This window comes from Ictidomys tridecemlineatus, chromosome 4 (genome assembly GCF_052094955.1).
Source record: "Ictidomys tridecemlineatus isolate mIctTri1 chromosome 4, mIctTri1.hap1, whole genome shotgun sequence".
Taxonomy (NCBI): Eukaryota; Metazoa; Chordata; class Mammalia; order Rodentia; family Sciuridae; genus Ictidomys; species Ictidomys tridecemlineatus.
The window spans coordinates 47,436,767-47,451,616 of record NC_135480.1 but is presented as its reverse complement, the minus strand read 5'-3'; the positions used below and the strand labels follow the sequence as shown (position 1 = coordinate 47,451,616).

Here is a 14,850-nt window from a genome sequence, read left to right as displayed (position 1 = left end):
CTGCCAATCTGTTCCAAGTTAGAGTTGGCTAAACCTACTTTATGCTTTACAGTCTCCAGGTTCTAGTTTCTGTATGTGCTGTCTTTGGCCTTGCCTTATGTATGCTCTGAGAAAAAAAAACTCATTCATTTGCTTCCCGCAGTGTTCAGATGTTTATTAGCCTCATCTTTGTGCTGGGCATCATTTTGGGTACTGGAGATATAGGAATGAACAAGCTATTTAAGGAGACTTGAGGAGCTTACAGTCTAGTAATGGAGGACAAGTAATATACAAATATGTGTATTTCAGAGATAATTTTAAAGACTGCTAAGTTATATAAAGGAAGCTCAACATGTTGATGTCATAAAGAGACTGAAGGGACGTTAGATAGGGAGGGTAGTCAGTAAAGGCCTTTATACAGAGTGATTCAGCATCACTGATAAGTGATTTCATGATTTTGGAACCAGACACCAAAAGAGTGATAGTGGTACAGTGTATAGGAGGGGAGGACTGACTGGTGAGAAAGATTTTTAGGCAGAGAAATGAACGAATACAAAAGCTGTAGCATGGGAAATATTGTGGTGTATGAGTTCTAGTACCTTTCATTATATGGGCAAGGGGAGACTGCCCTACAAAGGCTGGAGAGAAAAGAGAGATAGGTCTTAAAAGCTATGGAAAAATGTACAGGACCTGACACAAGGAAGAGTCAATTGTGAGTTTTATGAATATATATTTTGCAAATATATGGATGTCAGGATGAATTCTATATATGATACATTGTGGCATGTATGCAAATTTAGCATGGAAAATTGAAATTAGAAGTCAAAATGCATTTTAAATTTCATGTTGGTGTATACGAGTTTAAGTCACATTAGGTTGATATACAGAGGTATGGAAAGGATAATATCATATTTTGTACTGAGCTAGGGTTAAGGCTAGAGAATTAAGATTAATATGGAGAAATATGAATATTCGTAAGAATGTACTTTTGAAATTATGTGTGAAAACATATATAAGCATATATAAGAAAGAGAGGCGAGTCCTATGAATATATATTTTGTAAATATGGGGATAGATTGATGAAACCTATATGTGATATATTTTGATATGCACTCAAATTTAACATTGAAAATAAAAAATAAATGTCAATATATTTTTAAAAATTAAAAAGCTATGAAAAAATGTTTACATTTTTATCCTAATTATATGAAGAACTTTCAGAAGGAAAGTGACTCAATATGACCCATCTTTTGTTATGCCGAGAAGGAATTACAGGGTTATCAGTCAAAGTGGGAGAGTAATTAGGAGACTATTGCATTTGAACCGGGAGAATATGATGGTGGTTTAGTCCAGAGTCCCAAATGGAGATGGAGGGAAAGGAAGGATTTGGAATGCATTTGGGGGTGAGGAAAGGAGAGGAGAGGCATTCCTGATGGATTGGATATAAATGAGGGAAAAAGGAGTCATTGGTGCTAACATTTACCACAAGGGGTAAAAATGGGGAGGAACATGTTTGGTTGGAAAACCCCCAAATTCCTCTTTGTATATGGTGAGTTAGAATTATTAAACATCCAAATTAAGCAGTAGGTGGCTTGTTCAATACACATACAAAGGCATTTCACAAGACTTCCTATATGTGCTAGAAAATTAAGAACATGATTTTCCAAGTTTTCTTACAACTAAAGTTCCACATAAAACTTAGGTTCTGGAAATCAGAGGTAGTCGCTAACATTTAGAAAGCAAAAGTGAACACTTTTTGATGGATGCTGTATGAGACAAGAAGTTCTTTGTATGTGTAGAGTCACCTGGGGTTAAAGTTGCTCTAACTTTCTCATAGAACATTTCCATGATGGGGTTGGTTTCTCTGGATATACTATTTCTGGCTATGTGTTTTTGAGAGGGTGGGTCTTTAAGAGGAGAGTAGACAATGAGGGCTCCTTCCTTATTAATGCGATTAAGGCTTTTTGTAAAAGAGGCTTCAAAAAGTGGTCAGTTAGCTTCCCTTCTATCTTCTGCCCTGTGAAGACTCTCACTTAAGAAGGCCTTCACCAGACTGAATGTAAGGGACTTGATCTTGATGTTGGATTTTCAACCTCCAGAACTGTTACAGAATAAATTTCTGTTCTTTATAAACTACCCAGTCTCAGGTATTCTGTTATATCAGTGCAAAACAGACTAAGACAGAACCTGATATTTTTTAACAACCTTGTTCTGCTTAAATAATCCAAAGGATTCTGTTATATGCATCCAGATTAATACAACATCAAGTGTTAACAATCAGTATTATTGTGAACAACCATATGACCATACTGTCATAACCATATGACCATACTGTCATATCCCATGGCTCTCTGTACTTTTTGGGGTTCATGTGAAAATTCAGATTTAACTTAAGGCAGAGAGCTAAAAATACCCATACCCATAAAACAAATCTAATATATTATCTTCAACAATAAATACAAGAAATTCTCCAGTAATTTCTTAGCTAAAGAAAACTTGTAAAATGTCAGGTTTTAGAAGATAGTATCTATCCAAGAAGAAATAATAGATTGATTTATGAAAACAAATATTAGGATTAGGACCCCCAAACTTCACCTAGCCACAATGAGTCTTTGGTTCTCTATTTTCCTTGGAACTGTGAGCTTCTCTGTGGGTTTGAGGGCACTGATACTTCTGTGAATTTGCCTAATGGTCAAAGATGAAGACTAGTGGCTCTAGGACTAATAAGCCATTAAATGACCTTCTAGATACTTGAGGGAAAAGAACTTAGGAATAAGAAGGACCAGAGAAACCAATGAAGTCACATCAGCCTACCACCGCCTTTTGGTTCATCGACAGATGAACATATTATGAATGGGAAACTTATTTCTGCTTATTTCTAGGGAGAGTCAGCAGTGGCAGATACTTTATAATAATAATACGGGCCATAGCAGACTGTTTGGGTACTCTGCTAGGGTTTGTTATTCCCAACCGCACTTACAGCTCTTACTTCAAGCACCTATAACTATCTGCCTGGTGATTTTCTCTGGGCACAGAAGGTCTGCGAGGCAGGATGATTAAGTGAAGAAACCCTTTAACTGATGATGGATTGGAGTTGGTGGATAAATAACTTATCATTCCTTGGGTGGGACAATTCTGAGGCATGCTCTCCATAGTGGTCCGTCCAGAGGGTCTCCAGGGGCTAAGCTCCAGCTGTCTACAGCAGTACTCGGCTCATTATTATGCTCTGTAAATGTCTACTTTCCCTTCTCTACCTCATTTCCCCCTTCCCTTACTGCTGCAACTCCCAAACAAATGGTTTGTATCCAAGTTTTTGTTCTATGGTCTGTTTCTGGAGAAATGCAAAATGATTAGCATTTATACAGCATTTACTATTTGCCCTATACTGTTCTAAGAACTCCATTGCCCTTTAGAAATCCTCTCAACAGCTCTATGAAATAAGTAATAGCATTATCCTTATTTCTCAAAGGCAGGCACAAAAAGTTTAAATGGTTTGCTATGGTCATATAGCTAATAAACGTGGGATCCGGAATTCGACAACAGACATCCTGGCTCCATAATTTGTGCATTTAACAACTACGCTGCGGACCTGTGCTGCTCAGTAGAGTAGCCACTAGCCATATTCAGAGATCTACTTTCAGATTAATTAAAACTAAATAAAAAATTAAAATCAGCCCTTCAGTTTCACTAGCTATGTTTCATGTACATAAGAACCACGTATGACTCCTGGCTCTTGTATTGGATAGAGCTGAGATACAACCTCTCCATAATTGCAGAATATTGGAGCATATTATGCAAGATGTTCTTTTAAGCCTACAGCCTATCTTAAATGTCTTTAACATCAAGAAAACCCTCATCTATCTAGAACTCTCCTTCTTCTAGGCCCTAGTCAAGGGCTAGAAAATATAGGAGAAGGGTCTTTGAGTGACTGACTGTACTAAGTCAATGCATTATAGCTGCACAGGAAAGACACCTAGACCTTTCTCTTAACCCTTCTTCTGATTTTCTCCACCCACCTCTACTGAGCATGCTTCTACTGTTTTCCCAATGGAATTGAATTAGGAGGTAAAGTCCAGGTAGAATGGGTCTGGGGCTAAAGGCAGAAATATTAACAGTAAATAGAAGAAAACTTCAAAGTTAAAACATGAGATCCTATGAGGAAGAAAATGAACAACTAAAAATGATGGGTCAAGAGCTCAAAAGCCCAGCAACTAGGGGTCAGCTGGTATGGTGGGAAACCATTTGGCTAACTCAGATCCTGACTCAGGAGACAGCACTGTGACTGATGTTCTATGAGTCATCCAGAGAAGGTTAAGAGGAGAATGTTATGCATTTTAAGAGGGGTTCCATCCATAACGGCCTTTTAGAAGTGGGCTTTCCATTTAAACTATGTTTCAGTTACCTGGAGTTTACTTTACGCCAAATTCTCATTGTCTGAGAGCACTGAATGATGGAGATTTTACTCGAATTAGCCTTACAGGGAAGTTTTAAGGACTATATTTCTACCTCCTTTGCAGTACAGAACAATTCTGTCAGGGAGAATCAATTTGGTTCCTATGCATCTGAGCCAGAGAGAATTTTAATCATCTCAGAGGAAACCAACCTGAGTAATTCCTGACGTCACTCACTGAGACTGTCCACCTTTCAGAATGACCAGTTTGGGTCTGGGCCACCATGCTTTGCTCATTCTCTGGCAGGCACAGACAACTCTAAAAATATTCTCTAGAAGGGACTTTTTGATGTTGGCATCTGTTTCTCTGGCTTTGGAGACAGCAGCCTCCGGGCAGGTATCTTGTCATGGACGTCGGGAATCAGCTAAGGACTGAGTATAAATGGAGGACTCTGTGAAGACTGTCTGTACTTCTCACCCCAGGCCAGTCTTCTTACCTGGTTTGGAAGAAGGGAAAGCAATGTGAAGGTGTATGTTTCTACTTTAAACTCTAGTCTAGTAAGTAAAAAACATCACGAAATGAGGACCTAGAAAAGTTCAGGTCTTTGAGTGATTGATTACATCTGCCCGTAGTTACAGGATGGGCAGAAAGTAGGAGTGATTGTAAGCCTTTAAGAGGGGTATGTTTTGGATTTTCTTATAATTTCTTTTAGGTCCCAGAAAAGACTAGAAGATTACCATAATGAATGGTAGACTCTAAGCTTCTTTCTTTCCTCATCAGTTTATACTTTACTCCAACCTTCAGCCCACCTGAGAGATAAGAGGACTCCTCTTAGGGCAAACAAGAAACCCAAAGAAAAGGCTCATAACTACTGATAGTTAAGGGTTCTCCCTCCCCCTACAAATGGCAAAGTCACTTCCCATCTGAGCATTCTATACTCAGGACCCCGTGCAGACAACTCTTCAATCCTCAGCTTCTAATTAGCACTTTATTGCCTCTTTCTTCAATATAAATCAACAGCTGAGGAGAACTAGAAATGCAAAGATTAGCTCTTATAAGAACAGAACAAATAACCAATGTTTAATAGCCTTGGAAAACTAAAAGATGGTGAACCCATTAAATAAGTACAAGAGGTTCATAAAAAGGTACAGTCAGAAGATAAAATAAAAACTCTTGAATACAAAAAATATCAAAAAGGTTTTAAAACAAGAAAACCTCCCAAGAAGTTGAATAACAACAACAAAAATGAGAGGAGGAAATTACCAACAAAACAAAGTTTTAAAAATTTTTCCTGCACTGAAGGATATGCAAGTATTCCCTCAGTATTCAGAACAACGTATAAAAACTGTCCCCACCAAGGTGCATAAGGTACATCTTCATGAAAATTTCCAACACTGATGAGAAAAAGAAGACAGGTGTTATAAAGCAACAAAGCAACAATAATGACTGACAACAACCAAACAAAAACAAAAACAAAAAAGAAAAGAAGTGGAAGTGGAGAATTTCTTGAACATTCAAAATGAAATGATTTCTGACTTAAATTTCTTCCCAAGGAAAACTATTAATCATATAATGATGAATATGCTACACCAAAGTGAGGAAGTGAGGGAATAATAATCAGTGAGGAACAGATAAAACCCAGGAAAAGAGACAAATGAGTATTAGGCAGAAAGAAAACTAAAACTAGGCAAGTGAAAAGAAGGAATTGCTAATGAAATAAAACAAATATGAAAAGAAATGTAATCAAAGGATTCTGGCTCAGCTGAAAATAATATTTTTATGGTGTTAATTATATAAACCCTGATTCTGACTTGAAAAATAGATATTACTATGTTGAGAAGGTATTAAAATAGAATATGTTATATTTGGGGGCTGGGGTGACAGTTAAGGACTCCTGTTAAGCCCATTACTATAATACAAGCACCTGGAGGACTGGAGTTTTTGTTTTGTTTTCTGTGAATTCCTAGCACCTAGAACAATGCCTAGCACATAGTAGGTTTTTCAATAAATGTATGTTGAATGAATGAAACTTTCTCCTATGGAATATTTCTTCTTAGGAAATTTGCTAAGAAAATAGTAAGTTAAAATAAATAAAAATATACTTCAAAAGCTATAGCATATGGAGCTTCTTTCTAAAATTTAAGACTACCATTTCAAAACCTAAAAGTAATGATGTGAAATATTTAAGCTGAACATCAAAATATTTAAAAGGTGATTCAAAAGCTGAAGATATTCCTAGGAAACTATTCTCAGTAAATCCTCGTGATAGTTAGGTTGATTGGAGATGCCTTGAAACTCAAAATAGTTCCAGGGAAGTCAAGATGCAATTTTCTCAATTTCAAAAGCAAATTATCTTATTGACTTTTCTTCCCATTCATGCACTAATATAATACAAGAATGGGCTGAGGAAAATCACCTTGTTTTGCTTTTCAAGCTGGTGGACTCCTGAAGCGAAGACTTCAGTACTTCCTTTCACATCAGATCCCTAAAAGTGTTCATCAGGACACTAATTTCTTTTATTAAATAAAAAGAGGTGCACATTCGGAACAACTATGTACTCTTTTATTTGACAGATCTAACTTGGGTTTACAGCTCAATTCAACTTGGCTGTGAATTTACTGTCTGATTCTTAGGCTAATGGAACTGTTGATTAATTCATCATTTGTTTCTTTCTGCCTTCACTGAGCATTTGCTGAGCACCTACTGTGTGCCATGCATTGTTCAAAGACACTAGCAGAGGAAGAAGACCAGATCCAATTACTCTGGATGCTCTGAGCTAAAATAGCTGATCCTATTAATGCACTCAAGAAGAGAACCAACCCGCAGAACCAGGTATACTTAACAAGGATGAGTCCTGGAGGCCTTTATAGAAACCACAGCCTACACCACCCCAGCAGTAGTTATGTGCATATTGTGGGTTACCTAGAACGTCTGTAGAGCACTGGGCTCAGCCCAGGATTGTGCCCTGCTTGGTGCCAGTATGGCTGTCTGTTCCAATACATACATATATACATACATAAAAATCCTAGCGTCACAGACCTAGTCTTTGGAGATCCTGTTGGCTTTAAAAATTGGGGGCTCTGCAAGAGTCCAAATACAAATCAAGACTCCTCTTGTGCTCCCCACCTGCTTCCTGGATCCCGCAAGTCATTGATGATTCCCGCGGGGCAGGAGAGACAGGGGCTCAAGGATGTAGGGTGTTGCGGACCATCCCTAGGTCCTCACTCGGCCACACTGACCCTGTGTGGAGCTTGGTGCTGCTGCGAGCTCTGCCAGAACTCAGAGAAGGTAGTTGTCCAGGAAAATGTGGTGCCGGAGGGCAGAAATATCCACAGATATTTCCTTAGTATTTAGGTGGCTTTGGTAGGAAGGTTCCAAAGTAAAGTCTGCCTTAGTGACCCTTGTTCCATCTGAAAGCGAACCCAGCAATCAGGGTGCTGAGAATCCCTCCTTTTGTATAGACCCCCTTAGAGAGCCTCGGAGCCTCGTGTGGAATTACAAAGGTCTTGGGAGCCTTTCTGCCCCACTTTTAGTTCGCCACTGCTGGAGCCACGGAGCCACGTTCTAGGTCCTGCACTGCCTTCCCAGGGGACAAGGCAACAATGACGTGACCCGCCAGATTGCTCTCTGCGCACCCGGACCGCAGTTGGGACTTACCCGAGGTGAGGGTTGGAACTTTTCTGGGTGTCACCTGGAGTTTTGATTGCTCCAGTACTAGAGATCAACCCGTCAGAGACATATGACCAAGAGGATTGGAGGCATTTCCCAAAGCTCCTTTCTGACTCACTGAAACAGCGAGCACTAGCGAGAGAATCCAGTAAGCCCCTGGCTTCATTTCCTGCCCCACTCCCCTGAGTAGGGTTCCCTAAATCCCTCCAGGGGTACAGGGGCGCCGGCGGGCACATTTGGGGGCAACTGCGCAACTACCAAACTGTGCAGGGCAATCCTGAAGACCAGGGAGTGGATGAAACTCCTTATTTATTTATTTATTTATTTATTTATTTATTTATTTATTTATTTATTTATTTATTTATTTATATCCTCACCGTCTCTACCCCACCCCGCTGCTAGCTCCTCTGGCCAGAGATGGGATCTTCTCTGTCCCTCTGGGAGGGGGGTCGGGGTGGGAGTGGACAGCATCCACTCAGAACCCGGCTTTCCGTAAGAAAAAGGGGAGATGCTGAGATCGTGTGTGCGGATGTGTGTTTATCGGTGTGCATGTTTGGGGGACAATGTGTACCCCTCTGTGTGTAAAACGCACCTACTTCCTAAAGCAGAAACACTTGGGGGGGCAGTTATTTGGGGTTAGTGCCTGCGCCCCCTTTTGCGGGTGGCTGTGGCAGCGAGCATTTTCCCGGGAGGGCTCTGTCCGAGGCGGTGAGTGTGAATGCGAAATGCAGAGCATGTGTGGGGTTCAGGTAAGTGTCTGGGTGATACGCACCTGCTGGTGCGCAAAGAACAGATGTCTAAGTCTATAGGAAGGCCGCCTCCTGCGGCTCTCTTCCTCTCCAAGTTTGGGCTCTGGACTCCATCCAGATCGCTCAGCTCCCAGGGCCTTCCGGGAAGTGCGGGAAGTGCGGTGGGGATGAAGAGCAAGAGAGATGGGCACAGGCAGTCCCAGCCCTGCATTTTGGCAAACACAAGACAGAGGGGCAGGGCAGCTGTGTGGCAGTTAAGGGTCCGGGTTGGGGCTGAGGATGTCAAACCCACAGTCTAGGATTTGGAGGTACCTGATGGGTAAGGGGATGCAAAACCTTCTGTGCATGCAGGGCCAAGTTAGCACTCTCCCCAATCCCCTTTTCTGTTCCTACCGTTTCAGTTTCAGAGGAGTTGGGCGGAGGAGGCTTGGCTGCCAGATTGAAAGCAAAACAGCCTTTTTTGAGGACTCTGGCACTTGGGCACACATGTGGGAGGGAATACCCCAGGAGCACAGAGATTCAAAGGGAATGTTTCAAGGGCCCTCACTCCTCCTCCTTCACTACTCCTCCGATGCTATTTCTGCTGAAGTCCTTTTAGAACCCACGATTAAGGTTCAACCTCCCTGGGGGTCCAGGCACGAGTAGGAGATGCTGGAGTTCAGGCATCAAGGAAGTGGGAGAAACTCTGGACCCTCCAAATTCCCCCGATGTGCCTCCAGTTTCTAGACGTATCCGCCTTCTCTTGGGCACTCCTTCTCCCAACAATGACCTCAAGGCAAGCAAAGGCGGGAGCGGATGCCCCCCACCTCCAGAAACTGAGTAGAGAGGTGGATGTGTGACGCACTAGGAGGAGCTCGGTTAGTCCTCTGATTGGTTGTTCTTGGCCACTTAGGATTGGCGGAGCAGGCGGGGGACCCCCTCCTTCCGGATATCGCTGGAATAAATGCCTTGAGGCATATTATAAATGCCTTGAGAAGGCACCCACAGCAGGTGTCGTGTTCTCGTGGATCCGTCGCTCTTCAGTGCTGAAACTCGAGTTACCAGGTGAGAAACTTCTCATTCTGCTTACTCTGATATTCTGCCTCTCTCCATTAATTCCTCTACTTTGCTCCACCTGCCTGCCTGCTTCTCTTTCGTCTCTCCGCCATTTCCGCTTATCCGCAGCTCGGTGGTATTACTCTCTTCTCGCTGGGGGTGAAGCCGTGCTGTTTAGGGCTGTCCAGGCATTTTCTCCTAACTAGAGCGGGTGGAACCCCCGGCACCCAGAGAGCTCCGCATGGGCGCTGGGAGCTGGGCAAGTTCAGGTAGGGGTGTGTGTGACTTCTGCGTTTGGAGCACGTCCGCGGGCAGGATTCTGTAGGAGTTGGTCCAGTCTGTGTCCTTAGTGATCACGTTTGGTACCTGGGAAAGTGGAGCCCTAAAATTTTTCCTTTGAGGTGTCTCCAGCTCACGAGCGTTCCAGGGACGTGACACCAGATCTGGGGCAGTGCTGTCAGCCGACCCGAAAGGTGGGCTCAACTCTAGGGGCGGGCACCTAGCGCCGGCTGCAGAATTGCACTCCTGCAGTCCTGAGGCACCTGTAACTGACGCGTCAAAAAAAAAAAAATCCCCCAATCCAAATCCTCAGACCGAGTGTCCCTTCCAGCCCCTTCCCCCCACGCTTGGGCTGGACCGCCAGCAGAGAAGGCGGTCTTAAAACTTCAGTCAGTGAGACGACAAGCACAACGAGGGCAAGTGTACAGCAGCAGGGTGTGTCCGCTCATGGTTTCTTATGTGTGCATGTGGGCTTCTCTGTGCTACCAGGAAACAGAACCCAACGCCTCTCACCCCGCCCCTCCACTTGCCTCTGCTCTATCAAACCACTGATTACCACTTTTGAGATTCACAGCAGCCTTCTGGCAAATAAAGGAACAGAGGCACCAGGAGGTGAAGTTACCTGCCTGAGGTCACATGGCAGTTGTGGCAAGAACAGGACTGGAAGCTAGGTTTGTGGTCCTGGTGCAGTAATAACGTCATTCTCCTTTTACAGAGAGGCGTCATGGTCTTTTGGAAATTCTCACCCTTCCTAGCTGTCAGCATCTTGGTCCTATGCCAGGCAGTCAGCCTCCCAGCAGCACCATTCAGGTGAGACATCCTGAAACCCGGTGCACACTCCTCTCTCACTGCCCCAGGGATCAGACAGCTCTAAGCCTTAAGAGTCAGTGTGGTTCCCCATGAATCAGCATCCTCAGGTAGAAACTGGCCTCATTCCCAGTTCACTGGGAGGAAGGGTGGCTATATCCTTAGGGGAGGAAGCAGGTATCAGGAGCCTGGCTGCCTGGGAGGGGGCAGGCAGGGGCTCAAAGGTTGCACTGGGTTTGTTTCCCCTTCACAGGTCTGCCTTGGAGAGCATTCCAGACCTGACCGCACTGGGCGAGGAGGAAGCACGCCTCCTGCTGGCTGCACTGGTGAAGGACTATGTGCAAATGAAGGCCAGTGACCTGGAACAGGAGACAGGGGGCTCCAGGTAAGACTCCCCACCTGGCCCTGACATACGGAGGAGGACCTCCTCCAGAGAGGTATGAAAAACTCACCTGCCCAGGAGTCCATCGGGCTGTCCTTATTCAGCTGGCCGTGGGACTCAGCTGCTCTCAGGCTCCATGGAAAACAGAGATCCTGGTGGAACTGGAGGGACTGTGGTTTGATGCATTAAAAAGATCAATTTCTGAAAGTAATGGGGAATGGAATGAAGAGTGTGGAATCACTGACTAGGGAAGTTGGTCTTTCAGAACTGGGAGACATCCCAGAACTGGATATTAGGAATAGTAAGTGTGAAGCCAGAGGATGGAATCTGTATCCCTGGTTTTAGAAATGTCACCTGGGTATGTTATTCTTTCTTCCTGCAAGGAGTCTTCATTTCTCCCTTGCAAAATGAAGGTGAAGGGCTTTGGGGGGATGGGGACAGATAGCTCCATGTCTGAGGTAGGTTGGGGATATCTAGAGAGATGTGCATGTTGTCACAAAGCCAGGGAGAGCACCCTTCCCTAGATCTACCTGCCTGTGTACCCTGATCTTGGAAAAGAGACCAACCCTGGCCTGACCCCAGCACTGCCATAGCAGAGGCATGTATTGACCTGCATCCACCCAGAGAAAGCTCTGCCAAGCAAACTTGAAGGTCTGCACAGCATGTGGAATGCCAGAAAAGGTCACCCTTCCTTACCACTGCCCTGGCCCACTGCACCTCTGAGTCCTCCTAATGGAGGATTGTGAGCTTCCCCCACCCTCATCCACATCTCCTGTCCCCCTCATAGTTCCCCTGTCTGGTCTAACCTTCTGCTGACTGTCCACAAGGAACGGTCCTGGTGCATGGTTCTGTCTGGCATGTCTTTTTCCTGTGGCTTGGAGCTAAGCAATGCAGTAATCTGAATATCTGCACATTGGGCACATACTGGCAGGATCTGAACAACTTTCATATCTTCTGTGGCATCAATTTTGGGCTTTAAACACCTGGCAATAAAAGGGATTTAGCCAAAAAATTTGCAGAGGGACAGCTACCTTCACTTTGGGAGTACCCAGGATGCCAACTGAGCTCCTCCCACTCCTTCCTGATTCCCTTTCTTGTTCCCCTTTATGAACTTTATGCATGTGGATTCCTCTCTGAATGTTCTTCAAGCTGATATTAGTAGCTTTGCTTATGACACAGTATGTTGAGGACCTCAGGATGGAAAGGGAGAGAACAGAAGTCATAGATCAGAGGTAAGAGACAGCAGGTAAAGCTTAAGCCCTCAGAGAATTTTGTAGCATAGCTTTCCAGTTCTTGCTTATGCATATACTAAAATAAGCACATGCCTCATGCTCCACCATTTGACAAATGAATTTATTTTTCTAAAAGAACCTGAGCTTTAGTGGTCTTTGCTGTGGGCCATGGCCAAGGCTTATGATGTCCAGTGCCTTGGCTTAGATGGAGCCTTAGCTTTAGAGCAGCTGGATATAGGGCTTGGTGGGTGATCTCTGTGATCCAGCTGTAGCAGGTAAGAATTTCTGGGACAGGATGCTGCAAACCAGGTCCTCTGAGCTTATTTAAGGTAAGACTTTAGGGAAATTTCATTTTCCTATGGAAAGTGGTTTTGTTGCTGCTATGGTTGGGGTATGGTCTCTATATATGCCTTGAGTGTTTTGGGGTGGGGCTGAGCCTTGCCATTTATGCCTCTTGAATGATAAATGCAGGGTTTCAGTATGTACCCCATAGCTGGGAACTCTTTTTGGTGATGTTTTTTGGGCAGAGCTCCTACCATGGCTGCCAGGCCATTTCCCCTAACAGCTTTGATAATTGCACTTAGGAGAAATGCTTATTGTTAAGTGGTATATCTAAGGGCTGCAGTTCTCTTTGTGAAGGTCCCACAGGGTGGGCTCCTCCCCCAGCCCTCACTGACAGGCTTTCTCTTCTCTCTCCATCCTGCAAACCAGTGCCACTGCCCAGAAGAGAGCCTGCAACACTGCCACCTGCGCGAGCCAGAGGCTGGCAGGCTTGCTGAGCAGGTCAGGGGGTGTGGTAAAGGACAACTTCGTGCCCACCAATGTGGGTGCCCAAGCCTTTGGCCGGCGCCGTAGAGACCTTCAGGCCTGAGCAGCTAGAGGGCCCAGGAAGAAGGTGAGTGCCCTGTGCTTTGGGAGAAGAGAAGGAGGAGTTTGGAAGTTGGGGTTCGCATTTTGAAACCTGCTCATCCTGCTAGGTTCTTCAGGTCCTTTCTCTCCAGTTCCATCCTTCCTTCTGACATAGTAAATTCCTTCTAGAACTGAGCATGAATTCAGAATGCTGAGACAGGCTTCCGAGATGCAATGTTATTTTTCTGAGAAAAGAAATGAAGAAAATTCTGGATTCAGAAAGGGAGGGGGGGGCCTTCAAACCTTAACCAGGACCAGTCCTCACCAAGGAGCCCCGGGTTCAAACGGGGCTCATTCCTTGGTCAGTGTTCACAGATTCAGACCAGGAAGCTCTAGTCACACTGCCATCAGTATTAATAGTGATTATTGAATTATTTTTATCTTTATTTCTCTTGCAAGCATGCAAATATCTCATAACCATAATTCATAAATGTTGTTTAGGGAAATAATCACTTTTGTAAATTAGTGGGTTTCTTTTTCAGTGATCATTGTAGTTATTCACTTCTTGTCTTTCTCCTCTTTTCCTTATCTTTCTCCTCCTATTCACCCCCTCTCCTTTTCCTCCTTCGTTTTCCTTCTCCTCTTCTTTCTCTTGTATTTTTCTATTTTTTTCTTCTCTCATCTCAGGTAACCATGAAGCTGAACTCACCACTTCTATTAATTTCTGTTGACAACAACTGGGTGGGAAGGCCCCATGGAAGATACACACGTTTGCATCTAGAAGCACCATTTGTCACTTGAAAGGAATGAAACTGAATGCAAAATAAGCTAATTCCATATTTGTTGTGCATCATTTTTATATTTAATGCTATGTTCAGTAAATGTGATGGCATTTCCCATTGGCTTATGTAATAGCAAACTGGTTCTTTGAGGACCATCCTGTTGATCATGGTAGCTCTGCCAAACTAGGACACGAAATCACTGCCTCTTGTAGCCTCTGGGAACACAGATGGTAAAGTGATGTTGTGCCTTGTTGTCTAAGAACACGATTGTGCAGTTTGTTTAAAGAAATGTCAAAATTGTGTCATTTGTGAACTTCATCAAGATTAAAAACATATTTTCGATACATTTGTTTCAAGACCCTGGTGGTTCATTTCAACTATTTTTCCTATGTAATAACAGTAAGGGAAATAATACTATTTTTGAGAGCTTTCTATGGACCAGATGATGTTCTAAGACAGTGCTTTATACCTGTGAATTCACTTACTCTTCACAACAGAGCCATAGGGTAGATACTGTCACTCCATTTCACTTCTGAGGAAATCCAGGAATGGAGAAGTGAAGTCCAAGATCACGCTGATACCCAGTGGCAGACCCCAGTCTTGGTTTCTAGAGCTGACAGCTGAAAACACCATGATATATGCTTTTCAATATTGGTTCTAATGTTTCCCAGAGACCTGTGAGTCATTCTTTGGCCT

The 14,850-nt window shown here is 43.6% G+C and overlaps 1 protein-coding gene across 1 annotated transcript; it reads left to right on the top strand.

Moving 5' to 3' along the window:
• The first annotated feature begins 9,718 nt into the window (after nt 1-9,718).
• On the top strand, nt 9,719-14,510 carry LOC101971501 (calcitonin gene-related peptide 2). The gene is made up of 5 exons (XM_005326774.4): nt 9,719-9,832; nt 10,818-10,912; nt 11,163-11,294; nt 13,235-13,418; nt 14,060-14,510. The coding sequence occupies exons 2-4, from the start codon at nt 10,827-10,829 to the stop codon at nt 13,392-13,394; spliced, it is 378 nt and encodes a 125-aa protein (XP_005326831.1). The 5' UTR covers nt 9,719-9,832; nt 10,818-10,826; the 3' UTR covers nt 13,395-13,418; nt 14,060-14,510.
• Nucleotides 14,511-14,850: the final 340 nt, after the last annotated feature.